Source organism: Oryx dammah, unplaced genomic scaffold (assembly GCF_014754425.2).
Source record: "Oryx dammah isolate SB20612 unplaced genomic scaffold, SCBI_Odam_1.1 HiC_scaffold_17, whole genome shotgun sequence".
In the NCBI taxonomy this organism is placed as follows: domain Eukaryota; kingdom Metazoa; phylum Chordata; class Mammalia; order Artiodactyla; family Bovidae; genus Oryx; species Oryx dammah.
In genome coordinates, this window is record NW_024070201.1 from 46,648,169 (window position 1) to 46,667,263 (window position 19,095).

The window sequence follows — 19,095 nt, forward strand, 5'->3', positions numbered from 1 at the left end:
GATTCTTAACCACTGGACTACCAGGAAAGTCCCTAATCAAGTTTTTCCTTATCAAAGCAAAGCAAAGTTACTAATGTTTAAGGTAGATTACCCTTTCTTCTTCCACTTCTGGTGCTGCTTGTGTGCTCATTGGGTCCTCTTTTGTGAAGCAGAAGCTGAGGAGACTCCAGTCCTCAACATGGTGGACAAAAAGCCCAAGGAAGATGTCAAGACTGAGAACAGCAATCATATTAATTTGAAGGTGGTGGAGCAGGATGGTTCTGTAGTGTGGTTTAAGATTAAGAGGCATACACCATGTAAGAAGCTAATAAATGCCTATTGTGAATGACAAGATTTATTAATGGGGCAGATCAGATTCCAGTTTGATGGGCAGCCAATCAATGAAACAGACCCACCTGCACAATCAAAGATGGAAGATAAAGATACAATGATGTATTCCAGTAGCAGGAAGTTGGAGAAGGAAATGGCAACCCACTCCAGTGTTCTTGCCTAGAGAATCCCGTGAACAAAGGAGCCTGGTGGGCTGCTGTCCATAGGGTGGCACAGAGTCAGACATGACTGAAGCGACTTAGCATGCATGCATGTATTGGAGAAGGAAATGGCAACCCACTCCAGTGTTCTTGCCCAGAGAATCCCAGGGACAGAGGAGCCTGGTGGGCTGCTGTCTATGGGGTCGCACAGAGTCGACGCGACTGAGGTGACGTAGTAGCAGCGGCAGCAGGAAAAAAGTGAATACTAAAAGCAGAACCTGCTACTTTACACCAGAATTCTATTCCTCCAGACCAAGAAGACATTCTCAGTTAGAAAACCAAAATTTTGTTCCACCACATCCTGACCACTACAGTATAGTTTCTCTATTCTTTCATTTCCCCTGTACCCATTCCTTTATTGTACTTGAAGTAACTGGTGTATGTGCACAAGCACGTTGCATTTTTTTAAACTAAATGGCCAGTGGTATGTTTTGCTCAACATCAAATGGAGATGTCTTGGGGAAAAATACTGATTCTGTGAAAATACCCACTTGTCTCCATTAGTAGCACGCTCATCAGCTCTTATCTTTATACTCCAGTACATTATTTTGCTCTCACTGTTTAACAAACAAACAAAAAAAGAACATAAAAATTCTTGCATACTTTGTTTGATTGGAGAATTTTAATGTTGTTCATTTATCACTGTAAAACCAAGGACAATTTTATAACTTTTGTACATAGATGTTACATGTAGAGCAATCTGTCATTAAGTAGGGATAAATTACTCTAAAAGAAATGAATCCTAGACAGTTTTCCCTTCAAGTCAAGCATCTTGTTGTTTAAATAAACTTGTTTAAAATGAAAAAAAAAAAAAAAACAATAGATTCCTATTCATTCTTAACATGTATTTCTAGTCACAAAGAAAAATAACTGATAACAATCTGGATCAGTGCTTACATGCTAGGAGATAAAGTTATTACAAATATTCTATTATTTAATTCCCACAATAGGCCTATAAGGTAAGTCTTAGTACTTTTATTTCTTATGAAAAACTGAATCAAGTTAATTTTAATAAGGACTAATAAGTATGATAACAAAATTCTATGTTATTTCAAAGCCCAAGCTCTTAACTGTCCACAGTTTCCCCCCACTATAACATGTGACCTGTAGGAGCACCCTGCTATGAAATAGCTCAACTTAATTTTAGCCATTACTGTGACCTGCTCTTGGTTCATTAATGGCTCTCCTTTCTACGCCACATCCTAGGGAATCCGGCTCCTACCTTTTCTTGGGGAGTATTCTATTGATAGAGCACTTGTGCTGGAGAAACACAGTCCTAGGCCTAATCATCCTATCTTCTGCACTGTCAGCCATGAAATGTTGGGTGTATCTCATAAGGTTATGTATTCTTTTAATGACCTGATAGGAATTTGTTCTTTATGTGGTATTTTTGTAGATTTACTGGTATAAAGATACTCTATGTACATATGTATATTTATACACATAATTATATGTATGTGTACATGTGTGCATGTGTGTATGAGTATGTATATATAGACCATTTCCAGATTACATGCTTTATCATTCCACTGGGACAAGTTACTACCTTTCTATAATTTGGGGTAGACTCTGTATAGCAGTCTACTCTAATTTATAACGTATACTTCTCAAAGGAAAGCTTGCTTCTTTGCTATCCTAGGTCAATTTCTCATCATAAATTTGAAACTAGCTACAAAGAAAAAGAACAGAAAGGAAAAGTGCATGGTTTGGCATATACTAGAGAAAGTGTGTGTGTGAGCTCAGTCCTGTCAAACTCTTTTTGACCCCATGGACTGTAGCCCACCAGGCTCCTCTGTTCATGTAAATTTTCAAGCAAGAATAGTGGATTGAGTTGTCATTTCCTCCTCCAGGGAATCTTCCCCACCCAGGAACTGAACCAGCATTCTATTTTTAGGTGGATCAAAAAGGTGGATTTTTTTTTTTACCACTGTGCCCACTGGGAAGCCCTATTCTGTGAAATACTCAAGTGTTTTACCATAAGCGAAAGGCCTGAAAACCAAAAGGCTACCCTTAATAAGAACATCTGTCCCTAGACATGGCTTCCTCTGCTAGACAGGTTTCAGAAACTCATACTTTTAGACTTTTCTGACCCATTTCCAGTAAGGACCTTAGAAATAGTCCCATATAGAACAGCCTCAGTATAAAAAAAGTTCTGTAAAACAAGATGAGAACTGGAGTGGTCTTGCCAGCCAAATCTGGCAACTTGAACAATGAGCCTTGATAGGTCCATTATTGTTCATCTGAAGGGCACAAATATGTACACAGGAGATTGACACAGCTTATACTTTTCAGTAATCATAGAGCAAACCTTTATTAAATTGTGCAGGACACTTAAATAGTTGTTCTACATTGACATTTAGTTTTACACAATGATCTTACGAGTTAGGCACAGTTTTAAATCCTAGTTTGTATTTAAGGAAAAAGAAGCTCAGAATTTTTTCATCATTACACACTTTGTAAACGTCAAGACAGGATTAGAACTCCAACATTCTGAACATAAAATTGTTATTCTGTGCACAGCTATTGCTTGTGTTTTCCTTTCCATGACCCTTTGATAAACTGAGTGTGTCCTGGGCAACAAACAAATACTTAGTTGATGGTAGTAGGTGAGGAGTGATTGTAGATTGTCCTGGATATCATAGATGGTGGCAGACAGGCTTTGCCATGTTTCTTTAGGTCGGTGATGAAAAAAGAAATATATGGAGGATTATGAGGGCAAAGATGTTATACCATTACTGTGCTATCTTTGGAAGGGATTAGAGGTCTCTCTTTGAGAATACAAGAGAGTCAACAGGTAAATAAGCATGTCTGCTAACTCAAAGCAGATGCACTCTGCATCCCAAAGATGAGCACGAGTTCTAAAGTAGAGATGGGAGACCGGAAGGAAGAGATAGTGTGAATGGCACAGATGGGCTCAGGCATAGAGGAGGAAATCCATGGCAAGGGTCACTATAAGAGGTGGGAGAGGGAACAGAAGTTTCAGGAACTTGGAGGGCACAGTGTCATGGGAGCCGGACAGTCCCAAGGATTGAAATATGGATAGGCATTCCGAGAAAAGTTGCACTTAGAGAACCTATAGATGAGTGACCCATGGTTTGTGACATTGAAAAATGAGACAGTGCCTGCTTCATAGTCTAGAAAAACACCAATGTGACGGGGAGGAACAGTCATGGAGAGAGTCAAGACTCTTGAGTCAGGATGAGCGGTGGAAGAGTCCTCAAAGGCTTCATACCTAAATTTATCCTTTAACCCTATAACCCAGTAGCCAAATTGAGGTCTGTATATGGAGTAAGCATTTTCATAGCTCGTGCTTCTTTGAACAGCAAACTTTATATTACAGGAACGTATTCTACAGTATACCCCTAGGATCCAGGCAGTCTTCTTGGATACGTCTATTTCCCAGTAGTGTTTCCCTGAGGAGAAATATTGGGAGCCCAAGATACCATAATTATAATACTTAACAGGCCATATTGGCACAGATAGCACTTGTCTCTGATCTTCTGAAAGGACAAGATTCAAATTTAGGTTGAATGGATTCAATGTGATGTCCACTGCAGAGGAAAAAAAAAAATCAAAACATAAAACAAATATAGGGTAAGCTTATCCAGTGACATTATGAAGAGGGAACTTGGGAATTGACTGTGAAGAACTTGTACTGATGGACTGGGGAAAAGGGTTCAAACATTAGAGTGACATATTACATGTATGTATCAGGAGGTGAACACGTGGGGCTATGATCAAATCTAATTGAAACTGCAAACTTCTGAAATGGGGTCAGAACACAGTAATTTGAGGACCCAATAAATCTTCTTACCCCAGTGGCACTGGACGCGTGTTAGCTCTGAAATGATAAAAGATTCAGTGATGTTGATTGATGCAAGTGACTAAGCACTGATACCTACTTCTTTTCTAGGGTGGGGGTAGGGGGTAGGACCACTGTGAAGCTATGAAGTGGTGAATGAGAGGATGAACCAGAAATGTAGCCCTTCTCCCTTTTATATAACCACATCCTCTTCAGTAATACCCCTTCTCTGAACACCCTCCTTCTTTCTACCCCAACTTGTGCCCAAATTTAGTCCCTGGCACCACAAGAATCCCATATCCACACTCCTGCCCTGGCTTCCACACCTTTAAACATATGCAGCATTCCACGCAGATCTGGAACACGGAATACATTCTTCAGTTTCTTGGAAATCGTTTTTGGCTTCTTCAGTGTCCAGATCTCACTCCTAGAGATGACAAAAATGTTGACCCTACATCTCTTACATTCCCTCCTTTTAATACCACTGCCTTCCTCTCCTTCCATGCACTGATGCACTTAAACCTTCCTCCCTGAGAAACCCTAGGAGGGGAGAAGTAATGGCTCTGACACTGCAGACAAAAGAAATGTGCTCGTGTCTACCTGCCCACTTAGGAAGAAGACCTTCACTTTAAAAAATAAAATAAAAAGCTGTCTCCTTCTAGAAATGGAATATATTAACCCTTCTTTCGATACTTCATGGAATGAATACGAAACTAGGTGAAATACTGTATAGGAAAGGCTTTTGCTACCTCTGTGTTCTGCTGTGCTGTGCTTAGTTGCTCAGTCATCCGAATCTTTGCGACCCCATGGACTGTAGCCTATCAGGCTCTTCTGTCCATGGGATTCTCCAAGCAAGAATACTGGAGTGAGTAATCCTCCATGCTTTCCTCCAGAGTCTTCCCAACCCAGGTCTCCTGCATTGCAGATGGATTCTTCTACTGTCTGAATCACCAGGGAAGCCCTTTGCTACCTCTAAAATGGTACAAATATGGAAAAGTCATCATACACAATGGGTCTCCCAGATGGACGTTCCCAGGCAGATCAATATGGAGGCTACAGATCCTGACTGTGGTATGGGTCTATTTTTGGAGAGCCGATAAGCCTGTGCCCTGGTTCAAAGCTTTACTTCCAGGGGTGTGGCCCACAAACAATATTGGAGATTTTTAGGAGTTCTGGGAAAAAGTTAAAAACTTCTGGCAAAGGAGAAGTTATGACTACTGAACTGAAAATGGTTAGAACTTCATGTGTTTGTAAAGAATTTGGTGCTGCTAGATGGATCAGCAAACTTTAGACACAAAGACTACACTTTCCCAAAGGTTTCTAAAATATGTGACTTGGAAAAGATTAATTATTGCCACCAGAGTCAAAACCAATAACCTCAAGGCTCAGGTCTGCTTTTAGAAATCTGAAGAGAACCTTGTGGAATGACATAGTCCCACTCTACTTCTATGTAGGCAAAATTTAAAACAAAACAAAACTTTTATTTTTTTTTTCCTCTTTAAAGCTGACCCACATAACTATTTTAGGGCTTGACAAGACCCATGTGCTAACACAAGCACCAGTGAAATAAAAAAACCAAAGAAGGACAGAGGGTGAATTAAATGAGTGAAGTCACAAGAGTCTAACAGTAAAATCCTTTATCCTCTTTACCCTTACAGACCCTAACTGTGAATTCCAACTACTGAATTCATTAACATAGAATCCGGCTCATTCTCAAAAGATATAGAACACTAAAATCCTCATCTGTGACCACAGTTTAAAATAATACTACATCAAAATTTCATTGTCTGGGGAGATTTTTCATTCTGATTGACCAGATAACTCTCACGGCTTCAAACCTTTCTTCAAACAACATGAGCATGACTCCTGATCACCCGTACGCACCATTTCATGATTCCACTCATGTCCTAGGAGGAAGAGAGAAAACACAAGTCAAAGAGAATAAATAAAACAGCAGGATTAAGGAAACAAAGAATAGGAAAACTAGAGAAAAACAGAGCAGTCAAAGTTATTTGAAATTATTTGAAAAAATCAATAAAATAGATAACCCTTTAGCTAAATATCTCAAGAAAAAAATACATAGGAGGCAAATTACTAAAATAAGAATTAAAGAAGAGACGGTACTATTGAATTAACAGAAATTAAAAGAATATAAAGGCTATGAAAAATTGTATACCAACAAATTAGATAATGTAAATTAAATGGACAAATTCCTTCAAACACAGAAACTATCCACACTGATTCACAGAGAAATAGAAAAACTGAATAGCCCTAAAACATGTAGAGATTGGACTGAAAAGCAAAAACCTCCTCCAAAGGAAAGTCCAGTTCTAGATGGCTTCACTGGTGAATTCTGATAGTTTTAAAGACAAAATAATACAAATACTTCACAAATTCTTCCAAAAAACAGAAGAGGAGGAAACACTTCCCAACTCATTCCATGCTGCTAAGTCGCTTCAGTCGTATCCGACTCTGTGTGACCCCATAGACGGCAGCCCACCAGGCTCTGCCGTCCCTGGGATTCTCCAGGCAAGAATACTGGAGTGGGTTGCCATTTCCTTCTCCAAACTCATTCCATGAGGCCATTATTATTATGATACTAAAATGAGACAAAGACATTGCAAGAAAAGTAAACTACAGGCTAATATCCCTTATGAATATAGACATGAAACTTTTTCAATGAAACACTAGACAATTTAATCCAGCAAAATATAAAAGATTATACATCATGCATCCATGCATGCTGAGTCGATTCAGTCGTGTCTGACTCTTTCCGACTCTATGACTGTAGCCTCCCAGGCTCCTCTGCCCATGGGATTCTCCAGGCAAGAATACTGGAGTAGGTTGCCATTCCCAAGATCAAACCCAGATCTATTATGTCTCCTGCATTGACAGGAAGGTTCTTTACCACTAGCGCCACCTGGGAAGCCCACTATACATCACAGTCAACTTGAATTTATCCCAGAAATGCCAGGTTGCTTCAACATTAGAAAAGCCATCAATATGAGAGAAAATAAGCTTGATAAATATTTCAAAGGAGCCTCTTAGTGACAACAACAGGATTAGAACCCAAGGACACAGATGAGAAGGTAACTGGATGGCCCTCACCTGCAGCAGCTCCACAGTTGACCACTCACGGCGGCGCTCCAGATCTGAGATGAGCTCCTTCAGCAGCTCACCCTGCTGCATCAGCTCAGCCTCCGCCACAGCCAAGCTATCCAGGGTCTTCTTCTCCTCTTCCTCCAATGTCTGCAGTTCTCTTCGCTCCTCACTGTCTAGGATGCTTCTAAGCTGATGAAACTCTGTTTGTATCCTTTGTCTCTCAGTCTGAATCTGATACTGTAAGGTTAGACAAGGGGGAGGGGGAACGAATCTGTCAGCTGGGGAGCCTACTTGTGTAAAGGATTAAGAGCCAGTAAAATATTTTTCAGGGGCTTCTTACCAGGAAGGGAGTTAAAGTAGGCAACAATTTTGGGGAAAGCTCAGATTTTTTTTTTCCTATTATTTTCCCTCAGTACAAATCAAAAAGGTCTCAGACAATCTTATCTGCCAACCTTGGGCCAAAACATAAAATCTGAGCGAAGTTTGAGTTCTGGATAGCTGTCCTAGACACTCATGCCTCCCTGCATTACTACAGTCCCTAAGTTTGAACCTTGAGAAAAAGCTCAGTCTATTACCATTGTCTTCCATTGAAGGTGTCGGAGCTTGCAGGAGGAGTGGAAGACAGAATTCTCCAGCCTTCTTCACCATAGAGGGCTTCCCTGGGGGCTCAAGAACATGTGTGCAAGGCAGGAGACTCAGGAGACTTAGGTTCAGTCCCTGAGATAGGAAAATCCCCTGTGAAGGGAATGGCAACCCATTCCAGTATTCTTGCCTAGAGAATCTTATGGACAGAGGAGCCTGGCAGGCTACATACAGTCCATAGGGTCGCAAAGAGTCAGACACGACTGAGGCAACTGAGCACAACACAGACTCACCATAAAGTCAGTCTTCATGCTGAATTCTGAAACTCTGTGTATGTTTGAAACATATCCACTCTCTAGCCCCTACTTCTCGCAGGGAAAGGACCAAGGAGAGAACAGATAAAATGGCACCTGGACTCATTTAATGCCAGGCGACAAGAGGAAGGGGCTTCCTCATGATTAGGACAGGAGGACAGACGGTTGTGCTGACTCCTAACTCAGAAATCCATTAGGAAGAGTCTCCTCCCACCTTCCAGGAAGTTCTCTCTTCTCTGATGTCAGCTTCCAGCTTCTCAGCCTTCTGCTGCTCCTTCCTCAGCCTCGTCAGAGCTTCCTGGAGCATCTCCTATAAGGGAGGAACCACACCAGCATCAAACTCTGGGCTTTTTCAGCACCTGGACAGAGAATAAACAGGGGAGAAATCATGCTGATCTCAGAAGAGACCAGTTGATGGAAATCAGTTTGAATCTGATCATCAAAATCGATGACACGGGATAGAAGAAAATCTGAGAAGGTAAATGCATTGTTTATTTCTAAGCGGTGAAAGTCACTATCCTTGCCAATTCTTTTTTTTTTTTTTTTTAGAGTAATTATCGATTATGCTTTGGCAAGGAATGTCCTTTTTTCTTATTGACATTTTTTCTATCTCCAATCCACAGTCTTCAACAGCACCCATTCTGCTGAGAGCTAATCTCAGCAACTAGAGCTAATCTGGTGAAGGAATTGCCAATCAACACAACAAGAGAGACAAAAGAAGAAGACCTCTCCCTTTCAGCCAAGAGTCTATACTTTTGGCTCCTCCTTTATGTAACTAAAGAAAAACACAGAAATGTCCTTCAGACATTGGAAGTTGAGCATACTGTTAAGAGACATACATCGGAGATTACAGAGCTCACTACTACAGTGCCAAACAGAGCAAATGAAAAGGTGAGAGTTTCCACCAAGTGCTAATTTCTGTCCTGGGCCCTACCCGACTTTCCTGGACGGCCTCTTCCACGAGGAATGTGTGGTGACCATGGTGCTCCTGAGATTGTTCACAAAGACGACAAATGACTTTCCTGTCTTCCTTACAGAAGAGCAGGAGTTTCTCTTCATGGTGCACACAGAGACCTGTCTTCTGCCCCTCCTCTGGGCTCAGCTTGACCGTTCTGAGTCTCTCCACTATGTTGGCCAGATGCAGATTAGGCCACAGGTTTCCAAGTGAGTACCGTGTACCACACACAGGACAGCTGCTGTCTCCTCCTAGGCTGATGTCTGTCTCCTTGCTGTCAGTGATGCAAGTCTGGCAGAAGCTGTGACCACAGCCTAGACTTAGGGGTTCTGTTAAAAACTCCTGGCAGATGGGGCAGGATACCTCTTTCTGTAGGTTCACTACAGTATTTAAAGCCATAGCAGCTGCTCCCTGGCTTCTTCCTGTCTGGAGCTCTTCTTGCTTAAGGATTCTGGGACGGATGGGCAGATTAAAAAGAGATATGTAAGACTGGCATAGATAAAAAAAGATTTCAATCATGCAGACATTAAAGACTGATTAAGACTGAAATACTGAAGAACAAGAAAAAACAAATGGAATTTAATGGCCTGGGAAAGCCACTAATGCCTCAGGGCTTTTGCAGTTTGCTTTTCTTTCACCCTACAGTGATCTTTCCCTTGATATTTGCAGGACTTCCTGTTATGCTTCATATGACTCCCTCCTTACATGGCCTCTCCTTTGAAGGGCCTTATGTGATTAACTCATCTACAGCACAAGCATCAATACATCACTTTGTGTGCACTTACCATCTTTTTCTTATTATCACTGCGTAATATATGATACTTTTCTTGAAGTATCCTACTCCAAAAATGCAATCTGTGTAGATTGCTGCTAAGTCGCTTCAGTCGTGTCCGACTCTGTGTGACCTCATAGACGGCAGCCCACCAGGCTCCCCCGTCCCTGGGATTCTCCAGACAAGAATACTGGAGTGAGTTGCCATTGCCTTCTCCAATGCATGAAAGTGAAAACTGAAAGTGAAGTCACTCAGTTGTGTCTGACTCTTCATGACCCCACGAATTGCAGCCCACCAGGCTCTGTGTAGATTAGGCACTTGTTTTTATTCACTGCTGTGTCCCTAATGCCTAGCACAGGGAGCATAATGTTTGATGAATACATAAAGGATCTTCTCACTTCCCCAGAGGAAATTAGTCCTTAAAAAAAAAAAAAAATCAGCATTTCCTCTTTTCTTTCCGCTAATTAGCTGTTCTCCTATAGGTGAGCTTTAGGAGCACAGATAGGTTTCCAGTGAAGATTTATCTATGGGTCAATCAATCAATTTTTCCATCTGTCTCTCCCAATATACCTTTCCATAAGGAGTCTTCCCACATACTTATACTGACTCCCCAGAGACACCCACAGACAGAGTAAACATTATAAGAGGAAGGTAATTTTATGACTAACAATTATCTCAGTTCAGTTCAGTTGCTCAGTTGGATCTGACTGTTTGTGACTCCAGGGACTGCAGCAAACCAGGCCTCCCTGCCCATCACCAACTGCAGGAGTCTACTCAAACTCATGCCCATTGAGTCGGTGATGCCATCCAACCATCTCATCCCCTGTTGTCCCCTTCTCCTTCCACCATCAATCTTTCCCAGCATCAGAGTCTTTTCCAAGGAGTGAGTTCTTTGCATCAGGTGGCCAAAGTATTGGAGTTTCAGCTTCAGCATCAGTCCTTCCAGTGAATGTTCAGGACTGATTTCCTTTAGGATGGACAAGTTAGATCTCCTTGCAGTCCAAAGGATTCTGAAGAATCTTCTCCAACATCACAGTTCAAAAGCATCAATTCTTCGGCACTCAGCTTTCTTCACAGTCCAACTCTCACATCCATACATGACTACTGGAAAAACCATAGCTTTGACTAGACTGATCTTTGTTGGCAAAGTAATGTCTCTGCTTTTTAATATGCTGTCTAGGTTGGTCATAACTTATCTTCTGAGGAGTAAGCGTCTTTTAATTTCATGGCCGCAGGCACCATCTGCAGTGATTTTGGAGCCCCCCTAAAATAAAGTCTGACACTGTTTCCACTGTTTCCCCACTATTTGCCATGAGGTGATGGGACCAGATGCCATGATCTTAATTCAGTTTTTTGAATGTTGAGCTTTAAGCCTACTTTTTCACTCTCCTCTTTCACTTTCATCAAGAGGCTTTTTCGTTCTTCTTCACTTTTTGCCATAAGGGTGGTGTCATCTGCATATCTGAGGTTATTGATATTTCTCCCAGCAATCTTGATTCTATCTTGTGCTTCATCCAGCCCAATATTTCTCATGATGTACTCTGCATATAAGTTAAATAAGCAGGGTGACAATATACAGCCTTGATGTACTCCTTTCCCTATTTGGAACCATTCTGTTGTTCCACGTCCAGTTCTAACTGTTGCTTCCTGACCTGCCTACAGATTTCTCAAGAGGCAGGTCAGGTGGTCTTGTATTCCCATATCTTTAAGAATTTTCCACAGTTGGTTGTGATCCACACAGTCAAAGGCTTTGGCATAGTCAATAAAGCAGAAGTAGAAGTTCTTCTGGAATTCTCTTGCTTTTTTGATGATCCAACGGATGTTGGCAATTTGATCTCTGGTTCCTCTGCTTTTTCTAAATCCAACTTGAACATCTGGAAGTTCACGGTTTACATACTGTTGAAGCCTAGCTTGGAGAATTTTGAGCATTATTTTACTAGTATATGAGATGAGTGCAGTTGTTTGAGCATTCTTGGGTGGCCCCACAGGGCATGGCTTAGTTTCATTGAGTTAGACAAGGCTGTGGTCCTAGTGCGATTAGATTGAATAGTTTTCTGTGATTATGGTTTCAGTGTGTCTGCCCTCTGATGCCTTCTTGCAACACCTACCGTCTTACTTGAGTTTCTCTTACCTTGGCATCTGGTCCCATCACTTCATGGGAAATAGATGGGGAAACAGTGGAAACAGTGTCAGACTTTATTTTGGGGGGCTCCAAAATCACTGCAGATGGTGACTGCAGCCATGAAATTAAAAGACGCTTACTCCTTGGAAGAAAAGTTATGACCAACCTAGATAGCATATTGAAAAGCAGAGACATTACTTTGCCAAATAAGGTCCGTCTAGTCAAGGCTATGGTTTTTCCAGTGGTCATGTATGGATGTGAGAGTTGGACTTTGAGGAAAGCTAAGTGCCAAAGAATTGATGCTTTTGAACTGTGGTGTTGGAGAAGACTCTTAAGAGTCCCTTGGACTGCAAGGAGATCCAACTAGTCCATTCTAAAGGAGATCAGCCCTGAGTGTTCTTTGAAAGGACTGATGCTAAAGCTGAAACTCCAGTCCTTTGGCCACCTCATGCAAAGAGTTGACTCATTGGAAAAGACTCTGATGCTGGGAGGGATTGGGGGCAGGAGGAGAAGGGGACAACAGAGGATGAGATGGCTGGATGGCATCACGGACTCGATGGACATGAGTCTGAGTGAACTCCGGGAGTTGGTGATGGACAGGGAGGCCTGGCGTGCTGCGATTCATGGGGTTGCAAAGAGTCGGACACGACTGAGCAACTGAACTGAACTGAACTTGAGCATTCTTTGGCATTGCCTTTCTTTGGGATTGGAATGAAAATTGACCTTTTCCAGTCCTGTGGCCACTGCTGAGTTTTCCAAATTTGCTGGCATTTGAGTGCAGCATTTTCACAGCATCATCTTTTAGGATTTGAAATAGAGCAATTGGAATTCCATCACCTCCACTAACTTTGTTCGTGGTGATGCTTCCTAAGGCCCATTTGACTTCGCATTCCAGGATGTCTGGCTCTAGGTGAGTGATCACACCATTGTGGTTATCTGGGTCATGAAGATCTTTTCTGTACAGTTCTTCTGTGTATTCTTGCCACCTCTTCTTAATATCTTCTGCTTCTGTTAGGTCCATACCATTTCTGTCCTTTATTGAGCCCATCATTGCATGAAATATTCCCTTGGTATCTCTCATTTTCTTGAGAGATCTCTAGTCTTTCCCATTCTATTGTTTTCCTCTATTTCTTTGCACTGATCTCTAAGGAAGACTTTTTTATCTCTCCTTGCTATTCTTTGGAACTCTGCATTTAAATGGGTATATCTTTCCTTTTCTCCTTTGCCTTTTGCTTCTCTTCTTTTCACAGCTATTTGTAACAATTGTCTAGCCAGTTAGAATTTATAAGTCACTTCAACCTATTTGTTCTGCATACAAAAATCTTTGTGAAATGAGTACTCCCTTTATTCAGATGCATAAATAGAATCAAGTGACTTACAAAGATCATTCAAATCAATAAGTTGAACTGGGGTGACTTCCCTGGTGGCTCAGATGGTAACGCGTCTGCCTTCAGTACAGGAGACTCAGGTTCAATCCCTGGGTCGGAAAGATCTCCTGGAGAAGGAAATGGCAACCCACCCCAGTATTCTTGCCTGGAAAATTTCATGGGCAGAGGAGACTGGTGGGCTACAGTCCATGGGGTGGCAAAGAGTCAAACACGACTGAGCGACTTCACTCACTTCACTCATAGTGTCTTCAAGGTCCTGTTTCAGAGGCCTGGTGGGTGTGATAAATACTATCACCTAGAGGTACATATTTTTGAGAAATCAAATAATTTTCCAAATAGGAGAATATCGAAGATATTGCTGCTAAATAAGTGAGGTTTGAATGGAAAGCTGAATGATGAGCAGGGAACATGAAATGAGAGGAAAAAAATATTTTAGACAGAAGGATTCACATATGTGAATGTCCTGTTAGTGACAGGCACGGCATCTTTGACCTGCTTTAAAATGTCAGCCTGACTGGTATGCAGAGAGCTGCTAGGCTTTCGGAATTGCAAGAACCCAGAAGGGACCAGAAATTTTACACTTCCTACATGATGTAAAGTGTCCTTCCAAAGAGCAGAGGTTCAATGATGGAAGTTTGTAGGACAAGTTGATGGAAACAATGGAGAGAAGCAGAAGAGAGTGAGAGATGAGACAAAATGACAGGCTTGGGAGTTAGAGATTGTGTATATGGGAATGAAGGATTATCATCGGGCTTAAGTTTTTTCTTCCTGTAAAAAGGAAGACATTGGTATGTCTAGGAAGACTTCTCCTAGTTCTTTATTTTTGTTATTTTTGGTAAACAGAGACCTCAGCTTCCTCAAAGAAGTTGTGACTCTTATAGGGTCACCTATAGAGTCCTGGAAGCTATGCTTCTGGTTCTTACAAGGTAATGCTTCTGGTTCTTACAAGGTAATCAGTCTGTTGGCACAAAACTTACTTAAACTACGTTAGCTTCATACATATCCACCTGATATTGTTCTCTTGCAAATGACCTGAAGAGAGAGATGACGTACCTACTATACTACAATATGGCCCCTCACCGAGAGACCACCAGAGGCGGCCATACTGACTTCTGGGTCTCCTCTCCTCTCTGTTCCTGCTAGGCTAAGTGAACCTGGTTCATTTCTGCCCTGCTAAGATACACGAGTGGGAACAGCAAACCAAAGCTGAAACTAGTGCTAGTGGTCACTCAGAGCTCCTGTCGCAGAGTGGTAGCATGGTGATGCTGACTCTCCGAACCTGGACTCCTTAGTACAAGGAACTATGAAGCAAAAAATTACGAAAATAAAAATAAAGGAATATCTCAGTAGACAGTAATATCTTGGAACTTGCTATGATGGATTTTTTGTCTCCTATGCAGATACATTCACTTGCTTGAATGTGAGCTTATTTGAAAACAAGGTCTTTGCAGATGTAATCAAGTTGAGATGAGATTATACTGATACAAAGTGGGCTATAAACACAATGACCAATATCCTTTAAGAAGATGAGAGCGCGCACACACACTGGAAAGAAGGCCATGTGGCGATGGTGGCAGAGATTGGAGTAGTGCAGCCATGAGGCAAGAAATGACCAGGATTGCTGAAAGCCGCCAGAAACTAGGAGATGAACATGGAATAGGTTCCTCCTTGGAGCCTACAGAAAAGAAACAAGTCTACCACCACTTTGATTTTGGACTTCTAGCCTCCTGAACTGTGAGAAAATAAATTTCTGTTCCTTGAACAACCCAATTTGTGATACATTTTTCGTTGTGACAGTCCTAGGAAATGAATACAGTTGCAAAGGTTTGATATTGAAACAAAGATCTGAGGGATTCATAAACTATAAACTTACCCTTGCTCTAAAGAGTCGGGGAGAGGGGCATGATGAAAGCTTCATGGAGATAAATTTAGGTCTAGAAATCTGTCCACTTCACCAGTCATCCATGAAGTGAACCTGGTGAGAAGTAAAGCTGGTGGGTATAGTCTAGCCAATGGTAGAGATACTGAAAATTGTCTAAAGGCCATATGTTGTTAACTCTTGGCTGCAGTGACTATGTGTCAGATCAGGCTCTGATAACTGGCAAGACCAGGGGTTTACATAATATGACATTGTTCATCCTAGCTTACAACTGAAGCTATGAGCCAACATTGGCATGATATGTTTTCATTCTATTGAGAATCCCCTCAATACTGAGAAACACTAAGAGTCTACTGAGGAGGGAAGAGTAGAACATGCATTCTACTGTGGGGCTTTGGACCTCCTGTTTAGAGTCTGGCTGCAAGGAACCGATGTCAAAGTGGATGCCACCCTAAATGGCTGCAAAAGGAGAAAGGTGCAGAGGAACCAGAGCCCCCAAACATGGGCAGTGACCTAACCAAGACCCTAGAATGACCCGAAGAGCCCAGCAGCCATCTTTCAGGGATGTGGAGAAGGGAATACAAGGAGTATCTACCTGATAGAACTCCCAGGTCAGATAGTTGCCATGGTGTCAAATGAGTACATCCTACATTTGAGTCTTCTCCTAATATCTGGATTCATGATATTGTAAACTCTATGCTTCTCTGCAGATTAGACAGTAAAATGAAAGTATCTCTAGAAAGTGGAGTGCAGGGATGGCCCTAGGAGCTTCTAGACAACATCCCAGACACTTCTCTGGGTTTCCTGAGTCAGGAACTGCCAATGAGAAAAGAAGGCCTTTAAGTCTCTCACATTCATAAGACTGTGCTCAATTTTCTTTTCACAATGAGGCCTTTGGGGCTTCCCTATTGGTCCAGTGGTTGACTCCACGGTCCAATGCAAGAGATGCAAGTTTGATACCTGGTTGGGGAACCTAGGTCCTACATGCCACAGGTGTGGCCAAAATTTGTAAAAAATAAATCCGTGAGGCTTCAAGAGCACTACTTAAAATTGCAAGACCTTTACTGGGTCTTTGCAGATCCCTCAGCCTGAGTCAACATTTAAAAAATGTTCCTCCATAATATTAATCATCTTCTTATATACTACATTAGTTTTGTTTGTTTACAATCTCTTCCCAGCTATAATGTAAGCTACGATATGTATTTAACATTTATTGTATGTTGAATGGATATTCATTGTACTTTTAAAAGCCAGCAGCCTGCTTTAGTTCCTATGAACTACACCTTAAAAATAAATGAATAAATCTATTTTCCTCCTATTTATTGCACCTTATTTTTGACCCTGAGAAGACACTTGTTATTTGGGGAGAAGAGGATCCTATTCAAGAGTAAGGCATAGACTCACAGAAAGGCAATAACAATGACTTCTGAAAAGTGGGCACACAGAACAGAGAGGCCATGTATCAGAATGTCAGTAAGATATCAATCCTTGTGTATATGTAGCACAGCTTCTTTATCCATTTTTCTGTCAATGGAAATTAAGGTCCCACTCTATGGCACAGGGAACTATACTCAATATGCTATGATAAACCTAATGGAAAAGCATATAAAAAATAATATATATGTATAACTGGATCACTTTTCTGCCTAGCAGAAATTAACACAACATTGTAAATCAACTATACTTCAATAAAATAAATTTTAAAATACAAAAAATAAGATAGGATAATAACAATAAAAAAGATATCAATCATTGTGAAATGCGAGCTTAAGATAGAACATGCTTAGTGTCAATCAATAAGAGCAAACTTCTTGGTAAGACCACTGAGTCTTTGGGCTCCTTCTGAGCAATAATCAACTCCTTATTAATTAGTGGTCTATTGTAAATAATAAGTAATTGAGGGAGCAATCACTGCAAAGGTGTGCCTAAGTGGAAGAAGAAGGAAGAAAAGCTCCAAGGCAGGAGAGACTACTGAAGAGAGAGTAGCAGGTCTATCCAGGGAAGTGCAAGCAGATTCCTGAGACTGGACCTCAGCGGGACACATGATAAGTGGAAGCCACAGAGGTGGGCAATTGTCATAACATCCAACCTGCCATCCTCAGGCAGGACAGAAGCGGAGGGGATGTCAGGAGGGCCACAGACAGCCCCTCAGTGGTGCCAGGAGGAGGGCGAAAGGATCAACTTCCACATTGCCCCTGGCCATGTTCCCAAGGCTCCATTCTGTCTGATGCTCCATACAAGAAGCTGGGGCTTCACACAGTTGGAAAACAAGGACCTCCTTCACCAGGTTTTCTTCTGATGAGGTGGAGGTGAGCAGATTTTCTGTTCATCTCTTTATGAGAGAGACACACACACACACAGAGAGAGAAAGATAAACACACACAGAGAGGATTCTATTTCCTCTCAGGAAGGTAGACAATCAAAGCTATGGTATAGGAAAGAGATGTGGATGGACTCAGCCTGGAGAAATAAGTGCTCCTCCAGGAAGCAAGCAAGGCCCTCTGGCTCTTCCACACTTACTTCTTTCCAGGCTCTTCCTTCTCTAGACTCAGAGCTGCCATCTGTCTGCACTCAGCAGGTAGCCTGCAAGTTGACTTTTTTGACCTTTGGAGCAAGCCTGGGCCACAATCTAAACTCATCCGATTAAGCCTAGTACTTTCCTTCCAGAGTCTTCCGCCCTCTGTGCCTCCACAAACCTCCCCACACACCTTCAGCTTCCAGAGAAGACTCTTGGTTTCAGAGGTGAAGAAAGTCAGGGGCAATCATGGTCAGAATTCACTCACCAAATAGGGCTCAGTCTGCATGAAGCAGCTTCTTATGAGGAGCTGGCAGAGAAACGAAAGTGAAATCTTGGCCTGGCAGGAAGAGGAAGAGGGCAGGAACTCTGGGCCAAGTTGGCAGCGGTCCCTTAGGGCCACTGGGGTGAGAGTAATGCTTTAACCCAGGGGTTCTCAAGAGGGGAGGGGCCTTTGGCCTCTGTGACAAATTTGGTTGTGGGGGATGCTACTGCCATCTAGTGGACAGAGACCAGGGATACAGCCAACCATTCTATAAGGCACATGATGACTCCCCCAAGTGTCCTGTCCAAAAAATGCTGAGGTTGAGAAGCTCTGTTTAGCCATCTGTTTCCTAGACCAGCTAGAAGTGGAGGGTCTCCATCACTTTCATAATTGTGCACAGGCCCTCAATCAGTGCACCATTTAAAAAAATACTTATTTATTTGACTGTGATGTATCTTAGTTGTGGCATGTGGGATCTTCAATCTTCATTGCGGTACGTAGGATCTGGTCCCCTGACCAGGGCTCAAACCTGGGCCACCGCTTTGGGAGTACAAAGTCTTAACCACTGGACTACCAGGAAAGTCCCCCAGTCAACCAATTTGAGTCAGCCCTTCCTGTCCAGTGTTCTACTTGCTCCCCCAAAGCATTACACCATCTCCTAGGAGATGGGCGTTGAAACCACACCTGATGGGAATAAGCTTGAGCAGAGAAGCCCCTATCAAACGTCTCCCACCTCCTTGGGCACAGGATAATCCTAGCACGTTATGTCTCTGTGAAAAGTTTTATTTATTTACTTAGCTTTATTGAGGAAATACACTTAAAGGACTATTTTTTTTTTATCCCTTTTTAAATTTTTATTTATTTTATTT

At 41.9% G+C, this 19,095-nt stretch overlaps 1 protein-coding gene across 1 annotated transcript; it reads right to left on the minus strand.

Moving 5' to 3' along the window:
• Nucleotides 1–2,815: 2,815 nt before the first annotated feature.
• LOC120876603 (tripartite motif-containing protein 34-like) lies at nt 2,816–18,374 on the minus strand. The gene is made up of 8 exons (XM_040258577.1): nt 18,230–18,374; nt 9,265–9,736; nt 8,545–8,640; nt 7,441–7,671; nt 6,217–6,239; nt 4,659–4,759; nt 4,345–4,371; nt 2,816–4,081 (listed from the first exon to the last, which is right to left on the minus strand). The coding sequence occupies exons 2-8, from the start codon at nt 9,682–9,684 to the stop codon at nt 3,510–3,512; spliced, it is 1,470 nt and encodes a 489-aa protein (XP_040114511.1). The 5' UTR covers nt 9,685–9,736; nt 18,230–18,374; the 3' UTR covers nt 2,816–3,509.
• Between the last annotated feature and the right edge of the window lie 721 nt (nt 18,375–19,095).